The 25,564-nt window shown below is 40.6% G+C and overlaps 1 protein-coding gene across 1 annotated transcript; it reads left to right on the top strand.

Moving 5' to 3' along the window:
- Positions 1-10,205: 10,205 nt before the first annotated feature.
- On the top strand, positions 10,206-23,389 carry TKTL1 (transketolase like 1). The gene is made up of 15 exons (XM_032210944.1): positions 10,206-10,315; positions 11,014-11,131; positions 11,903-12,016; positions 12,905-13,002; positions 13,249-13,440; positions 13,522-13,649; positions 13,733-13,926; positions 15,449-15,613; positions 15,704-15,860; positions 17,295-17,425; positions 18,228-18,311; positions 19,624-19,720; positions 19,835-19,953; position 20,649; positions 22,385-23,389. Exons 1-15 carry the CDS (start codon positions 10,206-10,208, stop codon positions 22,555-22,557), a joined length of 1,881 nt encoding a protein of 626 aa, XP_032066835.1. The 3' UTR covers positions 22,558-23,389.
- Positions 23,390-25,564: the final 2,175 nt, after the last annotated feature.

Raw genomic sequence — 25,564 nt, 5'->3', positions numbered from 1 at the left:
CCTCGAGGTGGCGCAGTGGTTAGGGTGCAGTACTGCAGGCCACTTCAGCTGACTGTTATCTGCAGTTCAGCGGTTCTAATCTCACCGGCTCAAGGTTGACTCAGCCTTCCATCCTTCCGAGGTGGGTGAAATGAGGACCCAGACTGTGGGGGCGATATGCTGACTCTGTAAACCGCTTAGGGAGGGCTGAAAGCCCTATGAAGTGGTATATAAGTCTAACTGCTATTGCTATTGCTATTAAGTTTTGTACCTTATGATTCTTGACAAACATATCTTGTCTTTTATGTACACGGAGAGCATATCCACCAGACAAATTCCTTGTGTGTCCACTCACACTCACACTGCCAATAAAGAATTCTATCTATCTAAATGCAATGTGGTTTTTTTCTAAAATATTATTTCTTGTTCAAAAGGATGTAATCTAAAAATCTATTATTATTTTTTAAAATATTGTTAAGTAAAACATGGAGGCGAAAAGAAAAAGACACATATTTAAAAGAATTTTGGGGAAAAAAAGAAAACACAAACCAAATTAAGAAGAGTTTTAAAAATACTGTAAAATTACATTCTAGCAACTCCTCTCTCTTCTCTCTCCCCATCTGATTGCTACTTGAATATTTTTATATTTTATTTTGGACATTATTACTCATTTATGTTTGAATTATTATTATTTTTTAAAACTTTATATTTTTCTTCAAAAACTATATTCTTAGTGCCTTAACTTGCCTTACTGTGTGGTACAATATGTTGCATATAATAGAATCACTCCTGGTTGAATTTGATTAAACATCTCCTGTAAATGTACAATTTTTGATTGCTGTATACTCTTCAATGTATTGACAGCCAGATTTCTCTTTTCCAATGTTGTGGCACACAACTGCAACATAAATCTTAATAAAATAACTGTCTTGGATAATGCCTAATAAAAATATACAAACCATATATTTCTCCCATGTCTTACCTCATTCTCTATAAACAATTTTTTAAAACCTCATCATCTATCCTAATCAGGAAAAAACGATTAAGAATTACCAAAAATAACCAATGTATTACAATCTAATAAACTCACCTGAATTTCTTCCTTTTACATTTAAATCTCAATTTCTACCATTAAACAAATGCTTCCAAATCTCATCCAAATTTAGTCAATAAAAATCCAATAAAAGTTATTAAAGATAACATAACAATTTTCACTGTAACCAAATTAAATTAAAAATACAGCTAATGAACATTCCCCCATATAACTCTAGTTTAAAATTTCTAATTCTAAAATCAACTCCAATCCCCTTTTCGCTGTTAATTTTTTAAAATTAAATCCATAAACCCATACTTAAAGGTTTTTTGTAAAGGATTGAAGGAAATTAATCCAGTGAATGCCATGAAACTTGCTATTACAGAGGTTCTGAATATTTAAAAAAGAATAAAACAATAAAAATGCCAAAATGATTAAGAAATTAGGATTCATAGAACCTTATCCCCCATTCCCAGTCACTCAACACAGGAGCAGATCACAAAAATATTGCTTCCTGATACCTACTCATAAAGAGCCATTGTCCAGAATACAGGTGGGCAGGCACATGATCTCTCCTTTAAGAGCCGAGGTGGCGCAGTGGTTAGAGTGCAGTACTGCAGGCCACTTCAGCTGACTGCTATCTGCAGTTCGGCGGTTCAAATCTCACCGGCTCAAGGTTGACTCAGCCTTCCATCCTTCCGAGGTGGGTGAAATGAGGACCCAGACTGTGGGGGCGATATGCTGACTCTGTAAACCGCTTAGAGAGGGCTGAAAGCCCTATGAAGCGGTATATAAGTCTAACTGCTATTGCTAACTGCTATTATCCAGAAAGATTTCACTGGCCCGGATCTCCATGCAGCTGGCAATTTCAGTCATAACTTCATCCCCCCCTTCTTCAGGGGTATCTTGAGTTTTCCATATCCTCCCCAGAACTCCAGAATGTTCTGAATATTTCGATATTTTTTTTTCCAATATTTCTGGGAATTTGCCTAACTTAGCTGCTGTCTTCTTTGTAAAAAAATTGCTAACAAAGATTTTTATCCCATTTTTCCTCTGAAGAATCAGGAGAATAGAAAGCCTAGAAATATAAACATACTGTTTTTTTATTGTGCTGCTAAGAATTAAATTACATTTTCAAATAAAAAAATGTTGGCCTGTTACAGTCTTAGAATTGAAGATACTACCTATATATAATGCAGTTTCTCCATCCCACTAATTAATATGGACCTATATAAATTAATGGGAGTAACAGACAGCTTTTGTGAACTAATGGGATTAGTAGAGCCATCCCATTTAGAAGATGCTTTTCCAATGGGAGTTTTCTACCAATAAGTTCCTAGTAGATAAATTTGCTAGCTAAAGAATATCTTCCATTTGATTACACTTGCTATTGCCCCCAAACTCCTGCCTGAAATAACTATCCCAACTGCTCTTACAATAGACCTCTGAGGTACATATTGTAACTGCAATGTGCTTTATCCTATTTTTAGAGACAGTTGGACGCAGCTGCTCCACAATGTAGCAGCCTGAAGTAGTTAGATGTGTATCTCAGTTTCTGTATATCACATCTCCTGTCTGAGATAGTTACCAGTTGGCTTCCAAGTGCAAGTTCAAGATGCTGGATCTCATTTTAAAAGCCCTTTATGATTTAGGACCTAAGTATCTTTGGAACTGCATGATCCCAATTACGGTACATTTCCTCACCAAATGATATCAGGAAAAATTAGTTATTTGAGGTTTCGTCTCACAGGGAATCCCATCAGAAGATCCACAAAGCATTGTCAAATGCTGCCCTCTGCCCCTCATTCACCTCATCTGTATGTATCTGTTATGGTCTTGTTGCTGCTGATTTTCAGAAGGCAGTTAAAATCTTGGGGTGGATATGTTTTAAGGTAGTTCTCTCTTGTAGTGCAAAGCTATTTGTTATAAACCACCTGCAACCCAAAACCAGGCTACGTATTTCTACTATCACTGTACAGTATTTATTTAATGGTGCAATTGCTCATTGACATATAATTGTATAGCTTGTCCTGTTTAGTGATGACTCATTCAGCAATCCTTTGAACTTACAAAGATGCTGAACAAGTTGTACCTGTCAGGTGCTGCTTCATTTAATAATCAGGAAAGAAACCACTCAACTCCATTTGTTTGAAATTAAGTGTACTTTTACTAATTACAAATGAATAGTAGTAAAGCAAAGCTGAGTCTGGTTAATTGGGCGCGAAAGCAATGAATATTATGTATAGGTCAAGCCTCTCCCCTTGGCACCCCAGTCCATAGTCCAATCGTAATTCACCCAACTGTCAGGTGGGAGATATCTTCAAAAAACATCATCAGGGTGGAATGCTGGACAGTTAACCTTGGCGGGAAACTCCCTTCCTCCACATGCACAATGAGATGGTCAGGACAGCTTGTAGAATATTCCTCCAGCACATAATGATTCCCCTCCCTAATACCATGCCCCCCCTCCCTGTTTCAATGGCAGCCGAAGCAGCAGCAAGGCAGAGGCTGACATCACCTATGTCTGGTCCTCAAAATTCTGGCCTTTGCAGCATCTCTGCAGTCACACAGTTGTGATCCAACATACAGTAACTGGCTCACAATTATGACATTGCAGCATCTCACAATCATTGGGGAGGTGAACAAGCAATTAATGGGGAAGCTGGCAGGAGATAGCAAATGATGATCCCATGATGTTGTACTTAATGATGTAGCAGGATTTGCTTAAGAATAGCAACTAGAAATGCCAGAACTGCCATCATTAAGTAGCATGTTCACATGCCATCACACCTTTACCACCATATTGCAATGGAAATTCTGCTTCCAACTGTTGTTGTTAACCAAGGATTAACCAGCTGGCAGTGCTTGATTGTTATGATTTATTTATTCCTGGTTATGTAAGGTGTGGAAGCTGCTCAAGAGTTGACTACTATTGGAGAAATATATAAACTCAAGCAATCATTTATATGTTGGTGGGAGTGAAGAACCAGCACTTGAACTGTATTTGCAAAAGTGACCAACCAAGTTATATGACCAGAATTCAACCACAGATGGCAGGCAGATGCTGTCACTCAATCGAGGAAGAGCAAAGTAAATATGACTTTATGGATGAGATTGTACTTAAAATGTTATCTGACAAAACTGTTGCCTAGTCAGAGATGGCACTGAACATAATGTTTTCTTCTTAGGTAGGGTCAAGGTTAAGCCCATAGTGGAAGCCAGTCAAATCCAATTCTTTATTTGTTTACACCTAATAGATAGAATTTTGCCAGACTAATGCAGTCCACATCCAGAATAATCAGACAATGAGTTTTACTGTTAAACGTGCTATCTAAGGCAATGTTTTCTGTGAAAGTAATTTTGTTGTGATTTTTTATACATTGTACAAAATGCGTATACAATATAATCTCCTACTCCTAAAGGAGTTTACATCTAAGCATAGGTCTACATGGGGCTGGCCCTGAAAAGTGTTCGGAGACTACAGTTGGTTCAGAATGCAGCCGCGCAAGCGATAACGGGTGTACCTCGATATACCCATGTTACACCCATCCTCCACGAGCTGTATTGGCTTCCTATTGGTCTCCGAACGCGCTTCAAGGTGCTAGTCATTACTTTTAAAACCCTACATGGCTTAGGACCTGGATATCTGAGAGACCACCTCCTGCCACATACCTCCCAATGGCCGATAAGATCTCACAGGTTGGGCCTTCTCCGGGTACCGTCGACCGGATAATGCCGGCTGGCGGCCCTTCGGGGGAGGGCCTTCTCTGTAGCTGCTCTGGCCCTGTGGACCGATCTACCCGTAGAGATCCGGACCCTTCCCACTCTCTCGGCCTTCCAAAAAGCCACTAAAACCTGGCTATTCCAGCAGGCCTGGGGCTGTTGACTTCACGAACAAGGTCCAGCCCCATCTAGAGGGAATGTATGGTGTGTTGTTTTTAAATTGTTTATCTTTCTATTTTTAACTTTTTAACTTTTATCTTGTTTCTGTAAGCCACCCGGAGTCCTACGGGATTGGGCGGCATATAAATTTATTAAATTACTAAATTAAATTACTAATAGGTCAATAGACGCAAGGAGTCTTTCTCCTCAACCCACTTTTCTATCTGTTATTATTATTACAGTTTATTACACAATCAGCCAGATATTCAGACTGGATGTAAGTTGTTCCAAGTAGAGTAAAGCTGCCTTTTGCATGATGGAGGCTGTATGGCCAATGGTGTTGAAGTGATGCTCCAGTTGTTTTTGGGTTGCACCAAGCAGCTTATTGCTATTAGTTCTACCTTTGCTTTCTTTTACCACAGTCATTCTATTTCTATTTACAAGTCTTTGCATTTTGTGATTTTTATCCAGGTCTTCTCTTGTACTATTGTCAGGTACTGCCACATCCATTATCAGACTAATACTATCCGCCAGATATTTAGACTTGATTTGGCATTTTATCTACCTATTGTTATTGTTAATCTTATACTAAATTAATCAAGTGGTTCAAGGTTCATTTTATTTATATGCCGCCCTATTCCCTGCGGGACTCAGGGCGGCGCACAAACCCAAAGGAGGGGAAGGGAAACAAAAAGTACACCAAAAAGTACAGGGCATTTAAAAACAGCCAACAGCCACACAATTCGAGAGGGGAAGGGAACTCATTGACCCCAGGCTTGCTGACACAGCCAGGTTTTAACGGCTTTTTGGAAGGCCTGGAGAGAGGTGAGGGTCCGAATCTCTGCGGGGAGCTCGTTCCAAAGGGCCGGAGTCGCCACAGAGAAGGCCCTCCCCCGGGTAGTGGCCAGATGACATTGGCTAGTAGACGGAACCCGGAGGAGGCCTAATCTGTGTGATCTAATGGGTCTTTGGGAGGTAATTGGCAGCAGGCGGTCTCTCAAGTACCCAGGTCCAATACCATGAAGGGCTTTATAAGTGACGACTAGCACCTTGAAGCGTATCCGGAGAGTGTATCCGGAAAGTGCTGAATTAATATGTCTTGCAAGGGCTGTATCTGCCTCTTGCATTCCAAATCTTGAATGGAATAGGAGGTTACACTTACAATGATCATATTTTTTTGGGAAAAAGGACAAATCTGAAAAGGGAGCAAATCTGGCAGAAGTCTGTAAGGATAAAAGATGTTTATGTTTATAACTTCATTTTACAAAGGAAAATTCAACAGCAAAATCACACAAACAAATAATTAAATTAAATCTAAAGAACAGTTTTTTGAAATAAAGGATATATAATAATGAAGGATATATAATCAATGTTTATAATAAAGGACATATAAACAGAGGTGGGTTCCTACCAGTTTGCACCTATTCAGTAGAACCAGTTCGTCAAATCTACCTAACTGGTTAGAAGAGGTTCCACCAGTGGACCCGGAAAGCAGGCCACACCTACAGAAGAGGTTCCAAACTTTTTTGAAACCCACCACTGGTCCTTGGATATGATTATTCTACACTATCATGCTCCTATTTATAAAACTCTGTGAAAGGTAAGGATGACTGCTGCGTTTGTGGTGCAATCAGAACATTGCGTGTGTTGAAGTTGTTTTAACGCAAACCAAAGATGCCTTTTAAAAAACAAGTTTACATCCTATTCTTATGCATGCCAGTGCTGTGTGTGAGGTAATTTAAGGTGGTTCTGACAAGTGTCGTCGGCATCTTCATATCCGGTCACATGGGTGGCAAGCCGCTCCCATCTGGTCACATGGGTGGCAAGCCACTCCCATCCGGTCACATGGGCGACAAGCCACTCCCATCCGGTCACATGGGTGGCAAGCCACTCCCACAAAGGAGGTCACACCCACAGAATAGGTTCGAACAATTTTTGAAACCCACCACTGCATATAAATCACTGTTGTCATATGATATTATCTCTGATTGCTTCACCTTCTAATCTTTATTGCCTTTTGGCAGCTATAAAAATAAAAAGGGATCCATGATATGCTTGGTCTCTTCACACGAAGGCAGAAACATTTTAGAAGACTGAGAGAATCATTACACAAATCTAACTACTACTGGCACAAGGAAAGATAGTTCAGGACATTTTGATGCCTCATACAGAAAGTCAGTATCCACTAAAATTAATACAAGCTGTAAAAGAGCATAGTGGCATGGCTTGGGAGGTGGCTCTTCCATGGTTTTTGCTCTTTCAACTGTGGCTTGCCCAGGATTTTCAGGACCTTCTATGTTCTTAAATGTCTGTAATGGCACAAAATATAACTAATAATGATGGTTTGCCATCACAGAGGGCTATAATCTAACCATACTGCTGGATCTGCAGCAAGGTAGGATGTGGCTGACTAGTTTGCAATTTAGTGTAGGGCACAATCACTGCCAATGCATCCCAACACTTCCTCCAAGGTAGCTTATTCAGTTTTGAGCCGAGGTGGCGCAGTGGTTAGAGTACAGTACTGCAGGCCACTTCAGCTGACTGCTAGCTGCAGTTCGGCAGTTCAAATCTCACCGGCTCAAGGTTGACTCAGCCTTCCATCCTTCCGAGGTGGGTGAAATGAGGACCCAGATTGTGGGGGCGATATACTGACTCTGTAAAAACGCTTAGAGAGGGCTGAAAGCCCTATGAAGCGGTATATAAGTCTAACTGCTATTGCTGTTGCTATAGTTTTTCTCAAGACAAGGACCGTGGATATTCGTACCCTCACCACCCTCCAGACCTTCCGCGCAGCCCTTAAAATCTGGCTATCCCGTCAGGCCTGGGGCTAAAGATTGTAATCCATCCCCACCCGAATGGTATGAATGTTGTGTTCTTTTTAATTATGTATTGTGCTTATGTGTCATTGTTTGTATCCCCTTTCCCTATGAGTTGTAAGTCGCCCTGAGTCCCCCCAGGGAAAAGGGCGGCCTATAAATAAACTTTTCCAATTCCAATTCCAATTCCAATCACTTTAGCAGTCAATGGAAAAAATAAAAGTGCATGTGTTTAACTAAGTAATTATACTTCTCCTATATTCTAATTTAAAAGGGAATGCTATATTTATGGCACAAGATAGAGCGGCATATTCTTTATCCTCTCTCTTCTCATATCTAAAAGTGAGGATGGCATACAAACAAACTTGAGGCCAAGCACTTTGTCCAAGAATGCTGTCAACCCTTGCAACTGTCTGTCAGTCTCTTGGCAAACTGTCGCTCTGGGCTAGCTGCCAGTGGCATTCTTCCTCTCGGGCAATGCTGGACCTGCAAAGCTACGCATACTTCTAGAGAGGAAGTTCACCACATTCCAGGCTGCCTGATGTTTCTGGACAGGCCCCATGTGTCAATTCCTTCTTGAAGTTAGGCTCCTGAGGTCAGCTCTGCCACCCTTTGATTGGGTGAATATTGCATGTTGGTCTTGAGCTCAGCAAGAATTATTCCCCAAATTGTAGGCAGGATTTTATAAGAGTCAGTACCAGGAGGGGAAAGAGAATACTTTCCCGCAGTGACAAAAATGGGGAAATGTTTTTTCTCCTGTATTGACACATCTTTTAAAAAAGGTGCTCATCAGAAACCAGTCTGTCAAAGGTAATAGCAATAGCAATAGCAGTTAGACTTATATACCGCTTCATAGGGCTTTCAGCCCCCTCTAAGCGGTTTACAGAGTCAGCATACTGGCCCCCAACAACAATCCGGGTCCTCATTTTACCCACCTCGGAAGGATGGAAGGCTGAGTCAACCTTGAGCCGGTGAGATTTGAACAGCCAAACTGCAGAACTGCAGTCAGCTGAAGTAGCCTGCAGTGCTGCATTTAACCACTGAGAAGGGGCACTTCTCTGATATCCTGTGTGGGGTTTCACACAGACGGAAAACATTTCTTCCATTTTCGAGCACAAGTAGTAAAAAGTATGGATCCCACTCCCCAACCTCCAATCCTTCCGACGCGCCCTAAAAAGTTGGCTTTTCCAGCAAGCCAGCCTGGCCTGAACAAAACAAAATCAATTATTGGTCATTATTAATTTTAATTTAAAAAAAATGTTATTGTCAATTCTTATTGGGTTTGGGTTATTCTATTTAATTTTTTTTTTTTTTACTTTTGTATTATGTGTATCTTTTAATGTTGTAGCCCCCCTGAGTCCTTGGGAGAAGGGCGGCATATAAATCTAATAAACCTAAACCTAAACCCACTCCAGCACTAGGAAACAGAGAGGTGGGACTAAACAGGGTATAAAAAGCCTAGCAAGCCCCTTCCTCAGCCCTTCTCTTCTTCTCCATCAACATTGAAACATGTGATCACCTTTTCTGTTCAGGGCTCAAGCCACGTGGTCCTGTCCAACAATAAACCATCTTTCCAAGCAGCCTCCATGTCTCCAGTGTCTTCTTCCCCACTTGGAGCTGAACCCAGAAGGACATTTCTTTCAAACAGCACCCTGAAAAAAACTGCTTTCTTCAGCCACATTCCAAAGTTGTAGCGACGTCAGAACCAGATTCTCGGGCTGTACGACACCTAATTCATTCCTCGTCCATTCGCTCGCCCTCCGCGAGGGTTCAGAGCCCCCAAGGCCACGGCTCACACACACACACACACTCTCTCTCTCTCTCTCTCTCTCTCTCTCTCTCTCTCTCACACACACACACACACACACACACACACACACACACACCACATTAATGCTGGATTCCAGAGGTTTAGAGCAGTGTTTCTCAACCTTGGCAACTTGAAGATGTCCGGATTTCAATTCCCAGAATTCCCCAGCCAGCATTCGCTGGCTGGGGAATTCTGGGAGTTGAAGTCCAGACATCTTCAAGTTGCCAAGGTTGAGAAACACTGGTTTAGAGCAGGGGTCTCCAACCTTGGGAACTTTAAGACTTGTGGACTTCAACTCCCAGAATTCCCCAACCAACTTCATTGGCTGAGGAACTCTGGGAGTTGAAGTCCACAAGCCTTAAAGTTGCCAAGGTTGGAGACCCCTGGTTTAGAGCACCGCCTTCTAGCTCCAGAAAGCAGAGGGCAGAAACTGGCGAGGATCGTGCGAAGAGAAACTGCACAACTTCAACTGATGTTCTAGCACGCCCACAGGCCTGGCAATGCAGCGATTGCTTTTTTACGCCTGGGGTGACCGACGCAAACCCCCACTCCTCGCCCATTCATTCCCCCAGCCTCTGAGCTCACTTCCTCTTGCAGGCGGAGCGCCGGCCAGCAGGATTAAAAAGAGAGAGAGAGAGAGAGAGCAAAGCGTGCTTAGCGCATCTGGATATTAAGGACCTTCATCATGGCCAGCAGCTACGTTAAGCCGAAGGAGAAAACGCTGCAAAACCTACGAGATACGGCTAGTCGCCTTCGGATTCACTCTATTCGGGCAACTTGCGCTTCGAATTCCGGGTAATGGAAGAGAAGGGATGCATTGCAGTCTCTTTTCTGCGGGAGCTGGTGGATATTCTCGCCCTTGTCCCTATGGCGGGGATTGTATTTTCTTTTTGGTTTCTTACATCTCAATGTACTTTCCTGGTACAGTATATTGCCATCCGCTCTAGGTTCGCTTGCGGGGAGGGGGCGATGGAGGTTTTATTGGGTTCCAGTCTCGGAAGGGCTAACTAAAGCAGTGTTTCTCAACCTTGGCAACTTGAAGATGCCTGGACTTCAACTCCCAGAATTCCCCAGCCAGCGAATGCTGGCTGGGGAATTCTGGGAGTTGAAGTCCAGGCATCTTCAAGTTGCCAAGGTTGAGAAACACTGAACTAGAGGCTTCCATCCATTGAGATGATGAAGCCAAGAAATCATCTTAATTAGTTTGCAGAAATCCATTCATTGGAATGGCTCTTTTCTAGGTCGGTTGATAGCTTTACTTGACGTTTACTAGCTGCTGTACTCTCATTAACTAGTCTTCCTCAGCCTACGGGTGATCTTGTGAGGCCTATCAGTGTAGATTTTTTAGTGCTTCTGGGGAACGCAGAAGACACAAGGGTGTCTTTTAATTGAACATTATGCTCTGGATTGTAAATTCAACTCTTAATAGTAATTTTGTATCTCTGTGGGTGGCTCCTGTTGAATTTTTGTCTCTCTGGCTTTTGACCTTGCAGACACCCAACATCATGTTGCAGTGCCGCAGAGATCGTGTCCGTGTTGTTCTTTCACACAATGCGCTACAGGCCAAATGAACCCGGCCACCCCAGCAATGACCGCTTTGTGCTCTCTAAGGTGAGAGGAGTGCGAGGAATATGAGGAAGGTGGTCTTTGGAGGATGGGATTGGATTATAATCAGTGGTGGGTTTCAAATTTTTTTAGAACCTCTTCTGTAGGTGTGGCCTGCTTTGTGGGGGTGGCTTGCCAGCCATGTGACTCGGTGGGAGTGGCTTGCCAGCCATGTGACCAGGTGGGAGTGGCTTGCCAGCCATGTGACTTGGTGGAAGTGGCTTGCCAGCCATGTGACCAGGTGGGAGTGGCTTGCCAGCCATGTGACTGGGTGGGCGTGGCCAACTTGTAAAATGTGGTGGATTCACTTAACAATGCTCTTGCTTAGCAACCAAAATGTTGGCTCAGAAACTCTGGCATTTGATGCACGCAGGTCTTAAAGCTGTCAAGTTACAAGAGCCTTGCACCCCTAACCCTTTAGAGAAAAAAAACCCAGGGGTGTTCAAACTTGATAGCTTTAAGACTTGTGGACTTCAACTCCCAGAATTCCTCCTCTCGCTCTTCATCTTGATGATGTGTGGACGGGCGGGAGGGGAGGGAGCTGGAACCGGTTCTAAATGGCACCGTAGATTTGTGGAACCTCTTCTATAGAAGAGGTTAGAACTGGCAGGAACCCACCCCTGATTATAATGCTCAAGTAAGGCCACAGCTTATTTCTTCCTAGCTGAGAGTTCGACTCAGTTCTTTCTGCAGCACCACATCCCAGAGTAATCTTCTTAAAAACTAAAGAGATTACTATTTCATGGTTGTGATGGCTACTTCGTTTGCTCCTCGCAGGGCCATGCTGCACCTGTACTCTATGCTGCATGGGCAGAAGCTGGTTTTATCAAGGAGGCTGAGCTGTTAAATTTGAGGAAAATAGACTCTGACCTGGAAGGTCACCCAACACCCGTAAGTACTCTTCTAAGAATAGTGCTGGGAATTTTGGGGAGTTTGGGGGGAGGGAATAACTTGACCTATCCAGTCAAAATACATACATACATACCAGGGGTGGGTTGCTTATCCCGTTCCAACCGGTTCGGTTGGAACGGGGCCGGTGGCGTCCTCGTGCACGTGCGCAGTTCACGCATGCGTCTTAGCGCCTGCGCGATGCTCCAGCTGCTCGCGGAGACTCACGCAGGCGCTGTATGTGCCATCCAGCTGCTTGCGGAGAATCGCGCAGGCGCTGTATGTGCCATGCGCCTGCGTGGAAACGCAGAAGCCTTCAAAGACCGGTAAGGAGCACGGGCGGGCGGGCCCTTCGCCGTTCCCGGAAGTTACTTACTTCCGGGTTCGCCGACCAACCGGTTCGCGGGGACCGCCGCGAACCGGTTGAAACCCACCCCTGATACATACATACACACACACACACATACATACATACATACATACAAATAGATAGAACTTAGATGGTGTAAAAAGCTTTAAAAATGAGTTGCAGAAGATCAGCTTTTTAGGATGTAACAATAGTACTGTTGCTTCTTTCATGAAGACATCTGGATCACTTAGCCCATAAAATTGGCTTTGTTCTACTGTGCAAACTAATATTAAACATATGTATAACAAAACTGTGATTTTATGATAGAATTACAAACTGAAATATATTTTGTTAGAATACCAAAGCCCTAAAATAAGGTGTGTATTTATATATTTATATTGGAAAAGACCCAGATTGTGTTTCTGTACAGAAAAGATAGAGGACAAAGGACTAATCTCATAAAGACTGTTTTCAGTGAAATACCCAACAGATTGTGTTGGTATTCATTCCATTTGTAAAACTCTTTCTTTTTGTTTTAACAGAGACTGCCTTTTGTGGATGTGGCCACTGGTTCCTTGGGGCAGGGTCTGGGAGCTGCTTGTGGAATGGCCTATACAGGGAAATACTTCGATAAAACAAGGTGAGAAATCTGGAAAAAGTCTACATAATGAAGCCTGTTACTTCTTTCACAAGAAAAGTTTCTTGCCTCTTTTTTTGTTTGCTCTACTGCAAAATCCACTGGATCAGAGAACTGCAAAGAATGTATGGTGAAAGATACTTACCCTACATATGTGTGTGTGTGTGTGTGTGTGTGTGTGTGTGTGTGTGCGCACACACACACACACACAAACACTTGTTGGGACTCTTGTGTCTTGCTGTCTTCTAGTTACCGAGTTTACTGCCTACTGGGTGATGGTGAATCCTCTGAGGGATCAGTATGGGAAGCCCTACAATTTGCGTCTCATTACCAAGTGGATAATCTAGTGGCCATTATTGATGTGAACCGGCTGGGACAAAGTGAAGCAGCACCACTGGGCCATGATACAGATGTTTATCGTAAGCGCTGTGAAGCCTTTGGGTAAGCATTGCTGACTGTTTTTGTCCTAATTCCGGTAGGAAGCCTGCTGCCTTTTGCCCCAACCTTTTCCTCTTCTGCTAGATGGAATACCTGTGTTGTGGATGGTCATGATGTGGAGGAACTATGCCAGGCTTTATGGCAAGCAAGTCAACAGAAGGGGAAGCCCACCATGATTGTGGCCAAGACTTTCAAAGGACGGGGAATCCCAGGTGAAAATAATCTCTGGATCTTGGGAATTGGAAAAGGGTAATAAGAGTCCTTGAATGTCACTTGCTAATGTTCTCTGTTTTAGATGTGGAGAATGCTGACAATTGGCATGGGAAGCCCATTCCAAAAGACAAAGTGGAATCTGTTATCTCTACCATTCAGAGTGAAATCCAGACTAGTGATGTTTGTGCTATCCAGCCACCTGCTCAAGATGTGCCACCAGTCAATACCGTGGAGATCAAAATGCCTTCTTTACCTACCTATAATATAGGAGAAAAGGTACTGCATGGGCTAAGCAGATTTTTCTTTCAGTTTCTGCAAGTACTCTTAACTATCCTTTTTTTTTCCTTTTTGTGCCATGCATCTTTTTCAAAAGGTCTGTGTGACATGGATCTGATGCAGAGCACTCACAAATTTCAGATTTAAATATTTTTTCTCCCTACACCCATAAGAAAGGACTATATGAGTAAAGCAGAGGTGGGTTCCTACCAGTTCGCACCAGTTCGGTAGAACCGGTTCGTCAAAGCTACCGAACCGGTTAGAAGAGGTTCCACCAGAAAACAAGCCACACCTACAGAAGAGGTTCCAAAAATTTTTGAAACCAACCACACACACACACACACACACAGACACTCACTCACTCACTCACTCACACAGAGAAAGAGAAAGAGAAAGAGAAAGAAAGGAAGAAAGAAAAAAAGAAAAAAGAAAGAAAAAGTGAGAGAGATGAAAGAAAAAAAGGAAAAAGGGACAGAGACAAAAGGAAGGAAAGAGAGAGAGAGAAAGAAAGAAAGAAAGAAAACACATGGCCGGCAAGCCACTCCCACCAGGTCACATGGCTGGCAAGCCACTCCCACCAGGTCACATGGCTGGCAAGCCACTCCCACCAGGTCACATGGCCGGCAAGCCATTCCCACCAGGTCACATGGCTGGCAAGCCACTCCCACAAAGGAGGCCACACCCACAGAGTAGGTTCGAAAATTTTTTGAAACCCACCACTGGAGTAAAGCCTATGATAACGTTCTATTCACCTTATTTATTTCTGGCATATGAATAACATGCATCTTCATTGTTAATTTGGACATGGAGCTGAAATGGACTTATCTTTTTGTCATATTCCATCTCCCTAACCTACCTCCTTTGAGGTTCGTTTCCTTTTTTCCTCAAATCCAGTTTGATAGTTCCCCTTAGCCCATAGAGAAACCCTGCAAAGGACCCACTAAAAGGCAAATTAGTATATTAATTTGGAAAATGATAGCATATCTTAGATCAGGATTTGCATTCATTTTTAGAATAGGAACTACACTTAACCAGGGACATGCACACAAAATTAGTTGGAATAAAATAGAGGGATCTGGATAAAAATGAGCTTTAATTAAACAAAAGTACTTTTTTATTTTCTATGTTTGCAATAATTTCCTGCCTTTAAGTAAAGATTAAAAGAGTCAGTGCAGGAGATTCTAGAGGTTTATCCAAAGTGTTTGAGGACTGCATGCAACTCTGATCTCAATTTAGACAATTTAGAAATATTGTATAAATTTTAATGCAAATTTTAATCTCCTAGTACAGGAATTTAATAAAAAATGCCTGTATTCTAATGTCAATCCTCCACTGCTTTTCATGCAGTGACTTATTGGAAGTTTTTCCTAGCTTAAAAAAAAATGAGTTTTTCCCAACTTGTGTCTAGGCATATAAGAAGAATGATGTTTATAGAAATGTAATATTTATCAAATGTGATTAGAATCCCCTTTTGACTTGGTGGTAAATTAAATGACCTGCAATGAGATTTTCTTTTTTTTAGGTGGCTACCCGCAAAGCCTATGGTTTAGCCCTGGTAAAACTGGGAAAGGCTAACAAGCATGTGGTTGTTTTGGATGGTGACACTAAAAACTCCACTTTTGCTGAGCTTTTCAAACAGGCCCATCCAGAGCGCTATATAGAGTGTTTCATTGCTGAGCAGAACATGGTGAGTCTGAAAACATGAAATTGATTGGTGAATCTTGTGGCATGATGTGTTCCAATGACATTTTTGTGTGTGTGTGTGTGTGTGCTCTAGGTGAGTGTCGCTCTGGGCTGTGCTGCTAGGAACCGCACCATTGCATTTGCCAGCACCTTTGCTGCCTTTTTCACTCGAGCATTTGACCATATCCGGATGGCTGCTATCTCCCGATCAAACATTAAGCTGTGTGGGTCACACAGTGGGGTTTCTATAGGTATGTGCTGCCTGATATTCTAAACCCCTTTAATTACTATAATTAGACTTAAAGCTTCTTGGTTCTCCAGCAGTGTTAGGAGTGAGAATCATTACAAATTGTTTTCCTTCCTGTTTATTATTTCAGCAATCATATACTGGATGATCCAAAGTCATCCAGTAAGCTTCTCGACTAAATGGGAATTTGAACATACCGTATTTTTCGAAGTATAAGATGCACCTTTTTCCCTCAAAAAAGAGAGTGAAAATCTGGGTGCGTCACCGAATACAGCACTTTTTGCCTCCCAAAACCCTGTTCCCTTTGCAAAAATGGCCATGGATAGCCTTTTGGAGGCTTCCAGAGTGCTCATGGGGACTGGGGAGGGCAAAAATGAGCAAAAAATGGGCTATTTTTTGCTCATTTCTGCCCCCCCAACCCCTAGAAGCACTCTATATGCCTCATAAAGGCTATGCATGACAAAAAACAGTGCCATTTTTGTGGAAAATGGGCCATTTTTTGCTCATTTTTGCCCCCCTTGCCCCCAGCAGCACTCTACAAGCCTCCTAAAGGCTGTGCATGCCCTTTTTTGACAAAAAGGGGCCCATTTTTGTGAAAAACGGGCCATTTTTGGGAGGTCTGCAGAGTGCAAAACCTTTTTTTAAAATTTGCCTCTTCAAAATCTTAGTGCATCTTATACTCCGGTGTGTCTTATACTCTGAAAAATACGGTAAATCTTTATAGTCTTTTTGACTATGATGACCAATCTGGCACTTTTCTGTTTATTTGCATAGCCTGCAGTTGATCAAGATATTTAAAAACAGAACATTGTTATTAACTGAAGATCAAGAGTATGATATAGCAAGGAATCCTGAGTTTTTCCCAGTTCATTTGGTTTTTCTTCCTTTCAGTAATCTTGAACATACATATTTGGGAATCAGCTGCTTGGGCAGAATGCCAAATTGTGAAATAATGTTGGCTTTAGTAGTCCACATACGACATGCTAATCCTAGGAAAAATCTTGTTTTATGTTTATGGCAGCTGTACACAAGAAGTGAAGACTGGTTATTAATAATAATTCAATTTAATTATATTTAAGGTTTAATGCTAATAGTCTAATAATGTATAGGGAAAGCAGAAATTGTTTAGATGGAGTGCTTTCAGAGTATTTGGGGATTTCTGCTTTATTCTCTTTGCTGTTCATCTACTCAGAATACCAAATGCCCGAACTCAGCTAGCTCTACCTTAAAGAGAGATTTTGATTTGTAAATGATGTGATTGGCCTTTTATAGTTTTCATAAAAGACCAAATTAAGCAATTCTATGCTAAATCTCAGTGGCCTAATATTGGGAGATATGGCTGGGGTATTCATCCTCTCAAATGCATGGCATAGTGCTTGAATGCATTCTTTTCTGTGACATGGCAAGATATTTATTCAACTGCTTCTCTTCATCCCAGGAGAGGACGGGCCCTCTCAGATGGCTTTAGAAGATCTAGCCATGTTCAGAACTATTCCAGGTTGTACGGTGTTTTATCCAAGTGATGCAGTCTCCACTGAGTATGCTGTTTCTTTGGCAGCAAACACCAAGGTATGTGGGTAAAGGATATTATCTTGGGTATTGGCCTTGGTCTATCAAGATTGAGGAATTATCATTAAATTGGGGGAAGTAAATTGTGGTGTGCTAGAGTAAGAAGTCACAATTTGCAATAAAGCTTCTTGCTTATAGCATTTTCTTTTACCCTGGCCCTCATTTTCTTGCAGGCTATTTCATTTGTTTATTTCAAGCTGTTTTACACCATTTGAAAACAAATCTAAGCATTTTACAAAAGTTAAATTCATAATAATATATCAAGGTAACAGCAGAGCCATATTAAAACATTCAACAAATACATCCATATATCAAAAAAACAAAAGTTGTAACAATTGTAAAACCTTATTAAGCATTAACTACATACATTCTAGATACATACTTTACAGAATCTCTTAAGTGGCCAGAATTTCACAAGCTGATTAAGGCTGTAGCAACATTTCCAAATCAATGTACCTTCTTACTGGTTGGCATCCTAATGTTTTTGTCAATTTTATTTTTGATTTGAGATTATAATGAAAATATATATTTTGTGAATAGTTCCTTGGGGTATTCTTTATATATTTCCAGTGTGGCATCTTTCATTCTTTACTTGAATTATATATCCTTCTATCATAGCATTGCCCTAAAAAGTGTTTAAGATATTTTGCATAAATCTAGCAAGTTTTATATTGCTGTGTTTTTAAGATAACATTTTAATACAATTATCTAAAACCATTCTGAGTTCTATAATGTTTAATTTTGGTAAGATCTCTGTTTCTTCTTCTGAGTATTCATATTCTTCTTCCATATTGCTCCTTAGGGAATATGCTTCATTCGTACCAGTCGTCCAGAAACTCCTATCCTTTATTCTCAGGAAGAAAAGTTTGAGGTTGGCCTTGCCAAGGTAAAGGATTTGAAACACATGCTTTCTGGTTCTATTTCAGCTTTCAAAGATCCAAAGAAAGAACTCTGGTGTTAGGCAATTTGGCCTATAATGGTAGGCAAACATTTAGTGTTCCTTGAATGGTGCCCTTTACCATGAACTGAAATATGCTGATTAAGAATTATGGCATCCAAATATTTTTTTCCCAAGCAGGTAGCTTGGCTTCAGATAAAATACAGAACACAGTCTTAAATTATTTAGAAATGCTATGAAATAATCAAAGGAGATTATACACAGAAGAGCAATCCTATTTCTAAAGCTAAACCTTTAATATAGACCTGTGGTTCCCAAACTTGGCAACTTTAAGACTTGTGGACTTCAACTCCCAGAATTCTCCAGCCAGCTGGCTGGAGAATTCTGGGAGTTGAAGTCCACAAGTCTTAAAGTTGCCAAGTTTGGGAACCACTGATATAGACCATCCTTGCCTGCCTGCCTGACCAATCAAAAGGGAATATAGAAGTTATTGCATCAAGTACTATAGTCTACCATTAGATGGCAGAAGACTGATACTATTCTGACAATAGCAATTTTTACTTATTCTAGCATCTACGTAGGCTTTCAACAAATAAGTGAGTTGAGTTCCTGCTTTTCCTAGCTGTAGAGATGAGTTCCTGAATTTGGATTAAGATTTAGTTCAAACAAAGCAATATTAAAGAGACTGAATCCAATTAGCAACTGTTTAAAGGAAGGCCGTTTAGTTGTCTTGGGTGGAAAAAGTTGATTTTTCAATATGTTCCATTATTATTACATTTTTGAAATCATGTTGGTGACTTAGAAGTGTCATTCATTTTGTGCACTCGATAGGAAAGTTGCAGTTCAACATGGATCGTTCAGAGATTAAGTCTAACCATTAAGGGCAAGTTGTTCTCCATATGCAATGCACTTTCTCATAATTGTTTAGAATTTGATCTTAAGAAAACAATTTCTTTTTGAATTGGATAATAGTCCTTTTTAGGGGCTTCAATGTTGCTGTATCTCTGCAGTAGAAATAGACAAACCACCTACTTAGTGGATCAGTTGTGAACCATCAGCCCTCTTTAGGTAACCTTTGATAATATGGAGGATTCTTGGTAATGGTGTTTCCAAGCAAGTGCATAAGGGAAGGTAACATGTCAACTGTGGAATTCTGGCTATTCTGATATTTTCTTCATACTTGCTTAAAATACATTAGTTCTTAGATCCCACTTCCATTATTCTGTATGATTTTAGTTTAGCATCTTAGTGGGCTAGGCACCTTATAAAAATGCTTATATCTATTGATTACTTTTTATAGGTTGTTCGTATAAGTGATGCTGACAGAGTAGTTGTTATTGGAGCAGGGGTCACACTTCATGAAGCCCTTTCAGCTGCTGATGAACTAGCCAAACAAGGTATCGAATATGGAAGCTTTGGAAATTATAAATCCAATTATATGTCGACTTGATCAGCAATTTTAATAGAATTGTTTCTTTCATTCTTCTCATTAGTATTTTGCTTTTTTCTAGGGATCTATATCCGGGTAATTGATCCATTTACAATCAAACCTTTGGATGCTGATACCATCATTTCCAATGCCAGAGCCACTGGGGGACATATCATTACAGTTGAGGATCATTACAAAGAAGTTAAGTAGTTTACTAAAAACATTTTTTTCCAGACATTCTTGGGAGAAATTGGATATGGCTAAAGATGCACTTGCTCTGTTCCCCTATATTATTAACTTTTTTTTACGAACTAGTTTTGCTTCTGCAATTGCCAAGATTGATTATATGCTGATGCTATCACTTTTTAATGTGCTGCTCAATAGTTTAAAAACACCTATTGCTGTGCTTTCTAGAGAAAATTATACATTAGGAGGACTACCTAATATGGCCTATGAATGATTGCCTGATGGCCATTCAGTTTCTGTTAAAACAAGTGTGGCAGCCAGTTTATATATATATATATATATATATATATATATATATATATATATATATATATATATATATATATATATATATATATATATATATATATATAGTTATTTATTTATTTATTTATTTATTTATTTATTTATTAGACACATTTATATGCCGCCCAATACTGAAGGACTCTGGGCGGCTTACAAAAATAAAGAGAAAAAACACATAACGAAACACATAACAAAAGAAACAGTTTAAAAACAACAACACCTCATACATTCATTCTAATCGGGGCTGGACCTCAACAGTGAGGTCAACAGCCCCAGGCCTGCCAGAACAGCCAGGTTTTTACAGCTTTCCTGAAGGCCATGAGAGTGGGTAAGGTCCGGACCTCTGGGGGTAGCTGATTCCACAGGGTCAGAGCAGCCACAGAGAAGGCTCTCCTCCGAGGGCCCGCCAGCCGACACTGTCTGGCTGACAGCATTTGAAGGAGGCCCAATCTGTGGGATCTTACTGGCCGCTGGGAGGTATGTGGCAGCAGGCGGTCTCGAAGGTATTCTAGCCCTAAGTCATGTAGGGCTTTAAAGGTGATAACCAACACCTTGAATTGTGTCTGGAGACCAATTGGTAGCTAGTGCAGCTCGCGGAGGACAGGTGTAACGTGGGTGTACCTCGGTGCACCCAATATCGCTCGCACGGCCACATTCTGAACTAACTGCAGTCTCTGAACGCTTTTCAAGGGTAGCCCCATGTGGAGCGCGTTGCAGTAATCCAGCCTCGAGGTGACAAGGGCGTGAATGACCGTTTGAAGTGCCTCCCGATCCAAATAGGGTTGCAATTGGGGCACCAGATGAACTTGGGCAAAGGGCCCCCTGGTCACAGCCGATAGATGATGTTCCATGTGGGCTATCTGGGATGCTAGTTGGTGGGTCAGGGGCCATATATCCTTTTCCTCATGTTGAGGTCCTCAGTGCAATATGTTTCCCTGATCTCACCAAATAGGTGGTCAAAGGTTCTTATAAACGTGATATCACACTTTTCAGCTTTAGCAGTATATATTTCTCTTATATCATATACAATAGAGGGCTACAATCAAAACATCAATTCAGCAGCCTGCTTATCAACCATTTGTCATATGCTCAAAGTGTCACTAAATACAAGAGCTCACCACACATTCTTTCTTCCCACCAAATGGTTGATTAGGAAACTGTCAAAAGTGAGACAGTAATCGGAATGGGACAACTTGCCACAGGACAATTCAACATGGGAGAACTCAAGAGAGGGACAAGTAGAATTGCAGCTCATCCCAGCCTTGAGGACTACTAACTTGAGAAGGGTCAAACCTAAAGTGAAACAAGGCCTGCTGCAATTCAGTTGTGTCCCTCTTGAGTTCTCTCCCGGTTTGAATTGTCTCGTGGCGAGTCAGCCGGGGCAAGAGGGCTGGGGCAGGCCGGCCACAGTAAGTTGTCCTAGACCTGATGGTAGTATATATTGGATAAATAATACTTGTAGACTATACTGGAGCCTTTGGGATTTTAGAAAGGCTGTAATTTTTCCTTCTTGTGATTTAATATGAAACTATAGATCTCTTTAACATATGAATTATCTGAACCCTATTAAGTCAAGTTGGGTTTGATTAATTGGCATGCATGCTGCTTAAGCTTGTAGTTTTCTCCTATAGAAAGAAGCACAGTCTCAACTACTCTATAAAAGAAGCTAGTGTACTGTATTTGTGTGCTTTTATTTGTTGATACTCAGAAACTAAGACGATGCATGGGTAAAAGAGCGTCTATACAGTGGAAAGAAAAATAGATGCTTTTCTTTGAACACTCGGCACTAAACAAGAAAATAAGCACATCTTTACAAACTCCCTGTTTTAATATTTCTTGCTGACCCTCTGTTTCTCTGAATTTCTCTGAATGAGAAAGACAAAAGGTAGATGTTTGACTGCTGCTAAAATATGCAAACCTATTTCTTGATGAGAAAGGGAAGTGCATATATAACTTTGTAACTTGGAGTTACATAAAAAGTACATGTACTTTGTAACTCAAACTTTCATATGAAGCCTGTTAAAGGCAGCAGATTGCACCAAACATGCTCTGAGTGAAAATCTCCACTTATGTCCATCCCTTTTTCCTTCTCTCTCTCTAGGTGGTATTGGTGAAGCTGTGGCTGCAGCTGTCTCTGGAGAACCAGGTATTTTAGTCCAGAGTCTAGCTGTGTCAGGTGTGCCTCGGAGTGGAAAACCTGCTGAGCTCTTAGATCTCTTTGGGATCAGTGCAAAACACATAATAACAGCTGTGAAGAGCACCTTTGCCAATTGATTTGACAGGGATGAAGGAAAGAAGGGTTATGAAGTTATAAAAATTGATTCTAAAGGGCAGGATGACAACTGTTTGGTTCTCTAGGTAGTCAAACCAAAAGTAATCTCTTATGATTCCAAGACATGCATTGTTTAACTTTTAATTTTTTAACAATTGCAGTTAATATTAATTTCCTGGATTTTAGACCAATTTTTGAGTGCAAATAAGCTTGAATTGTCTTGTAACACAGTTCTCATCCTATCAGTATGTCATTCCTTCTAATAATTATCTAATTGTACATTAATTGGATCTAACTATTCTACATAGACAGCAATGCTCATCTTATTGGAGTTTATGGTTACCTTTTCTTGTGCTTGATTCTTATCCTACTTGACTTTTTCCATCTTCAGCCTGGCATTCCAAAATTGAGTTGGGTAGATTTTCCATGGTCTATTTCCTGTCTGAAAGAGTTCACGCATAATTAGTTTTTAATTTAATAAAAATGCAAGTACCTCTTATGGGAATGTGATCATCTAAATTCTTCAAATATATATTACTAATGATACTATCTTAAGATGTCTGGTGTAATTATTAAGTATGGAATGGTTCCAAGGAGATGCAGACGTAGCTCAGAGTGATTTGGGTCCATTCTTACTCTCTCAACCCAACCTACCTCACAAGTTGTTGGGAAAATGGAAACAGGAAGCTGCTTATATGCTGCTATGAGTTCCTGAAGGAAAGGAGGATATAAGCTTAACAAATAAGCAGACTTAAATATGACCAAGATAATCTTTCTGTATTACATGTGCTTTTACTGTCATCAAGCAAATCAATAAACTATTACTTTCTTGTTGATGATTTGTGTATTCATATTGGAAATACTTGCGTGAAGTATTTGTATAAAATATGTGAAATAGTGTGCAATAGTCTTTAAGACTGAGTAAGATTTTACATGCAATATTACTTTTTTTTAAAAATTCCCTTCTCCCTAATAGGAGCCCCATATTTCAGTGCAACTTTCTAAAATCTTTAGAATTTGTTCTAAAACAAATATATACATTGTTTCCATTTGACTTTCTCCAATGGGAACAGTGAATGATGCAAACTCTTTTAACAAGTTAGAAGCCATGTTCTGAAGTTCTGGTTACTGCTATTCAGTGGTGGATTTCAAAAAAATTTGGAACCTCTTCTGAAGGTGTGGCCTGCTTTCTGGGTCCACTGTTGGAACCTCTTCTAACCGGTTCGGTAGATTTGACGAACCGGTTCTACCGAATAGGTGCAAACTGGTAGGAACCCACCTCTGCTGCTATTAGTGGAGTAGCAGCTAGATCTCTTCAGTTAATTACAGTGCATTGAATAAAAATAGTGGGGAATATACAAAGCACAGCAGTTCATGATATTTACATGACTCAATTTTTTGGGTCAAAACATTCTGGGCCATCACAAACTGAACCATAAGCTAACCATGTAGCTTGGGAAGCTAAATTGTGGTTGTATAGACAATTTGTGATACAATCTGTGTATCTCAAAGGGCAGAAACCATTAACCAATTTTGCATGATAAATACATCAACTATAATTATACAAACGGAACCATGTCTGATTATTATATTATGGATAATAAATGCATATCTGATAAACTTGGCTTTCTAGGCCCTTTTTATTTTGTATAGTATATGTGTAATATTGATGCTATCACAATTAAAGGTTATGATGATGTTAAAGATGTTAAACTTCTGGAGACCTATGTGATGCAGAGTACTATATATTTAATACTTCTGGCTTAATGCAAATCTGCTAGGATAAAATGCTGGGTAGTTTGTGCTTTTGTATGTTGTGCTAATTCATGCACTTAGCTTACATTATGCAAAGTCAAGCAATTAGGCTAGTAAAGTTAACAATTATTCTGTTGTGAGTACACACTCAAAACATACACTTGCTGTTAAGTATTCTAAATTCTTTATATTTGTGAGTGAGCAGTTAATATTATTTCCTTTCTCCCTAACTATCCTATTTATGAAAACTAATTTAAGTAAAGGTAAAGGTTCCCCTCGCACATATATGCACAGCGTTCCCGACTCTAGGGGGCGGTGCTCATCTCCGTTTCAAAGCCAAAGAACTAGCACTGTCCGAAGACGTCTCCGTGGTCATGTGGCCGACATGACTGAATGCCAAAGGCGCACGGAACGGTTACCTTACCACCAAAAGTGGTTCCTATTTTTCCACTTGCATTTTTATGTGCTTTTGAACTGCTAGGTTGGCAGAAACTGGGGCAAGTAATGGGAGCTCATTGTTACGTGGTGCTAGGGATTCGAACTGCCGATCTTTCTAATCGACAAGCTCAGCGTCTTAGCCACTGAGCCAATTCTAAATTCTTTATATTTGCGAGTGGGCAATTAATATTTCCTTTCTCCGGAACTATCCAATACATGAAAACTAAAGTAAAAGTATGTTTAATTTTGTGAACAAGGAAAAGATCAAGTTTGCTAACTTGTTTCACAAGATAGCACCTTTTCCAAAACTAAGGAACATGTAAAATAGTTCATAATCATTTGTACTCTACATGTTTTTTTGGGTGGTGTTTTAAAGTTCTCTGCTTAGAGGGACTTGTATGAAAAAGAACATTGGTTTAATTACACGAAAAGGCATACAAGAGCAAAAACTGAAAATTTCAATTTAAACTCCAGATTTGTGCTTTGATCCCAGACAAGTTTACAGAAAGTAAACACATCTTTGGCATCTGGAAAACTTTAGAATGCCCCCCCCCCCGTGACACTCTCCAACCCGACTACTTCAACGAGACTGCTTTTCTCTCTAGGGAAGAGCTATCATCCCTCACCTCGCTCAAATTTTGCAGAACAAACGCGCTTCCATTAAAAACATGTTACAGAAGTTTTTATCTGTTTTATCTGTTAAAGATGGAGTCTCATTGGATAACGAAACTGTCAGTCATTTGCCTTGGTCCGCGAACCGTTAGGTGGGAAATAACTGCGAGGCGGGGGGGTGGGTGAGAGGGTGGGATAACAGTT

The sequence above is a fragment of the Thamnophis elegans genome, chromosome 2 (genome assembly GCF_009769535.1).
Source record: "Thamnophis elegans isolate rThaEle1 chromosome 2, rThaEle1.pri, whole genome shotgun sequence".
In the NCBI taxonomy this organism is placed as follows: Eukaryota; Metazoa; Chordata; class Lepidosauria; order Squamata; family Colubridae; genus Thamnophis; species Thamnophis elegans.
Note: the sequence above shows the minus strand (reverse complement) of the source record. Positions and strands in the feature narration are given on the sequence as shown.

Excerpts from the sequence above, each read along its gene's own strand:
- TKTL1 (XM_032210944.1), top strand. The coding sequence starts at position 10,206 with ATGGCCAGCAGCTACGTTAAGCCGAAGGAGAAAACGCTGCAAAACCTA. Across the intron at positions 13,441-13,521 it reads AAGCGCTGTGAAGCCTTTGG|ATGGAATACCTGTGTTGTGG; the intron begins GTAAGCATTGCT and ends CTCTTCTGCTAG. Across the intron at positions 18,312-19,623 it reads TTGAGGTTGGCCTTGCCAAG|GTTGTTCGTATAAGTGATGC; the intron begins GTAAAGGATTTG and ends TACTTTTTATAG.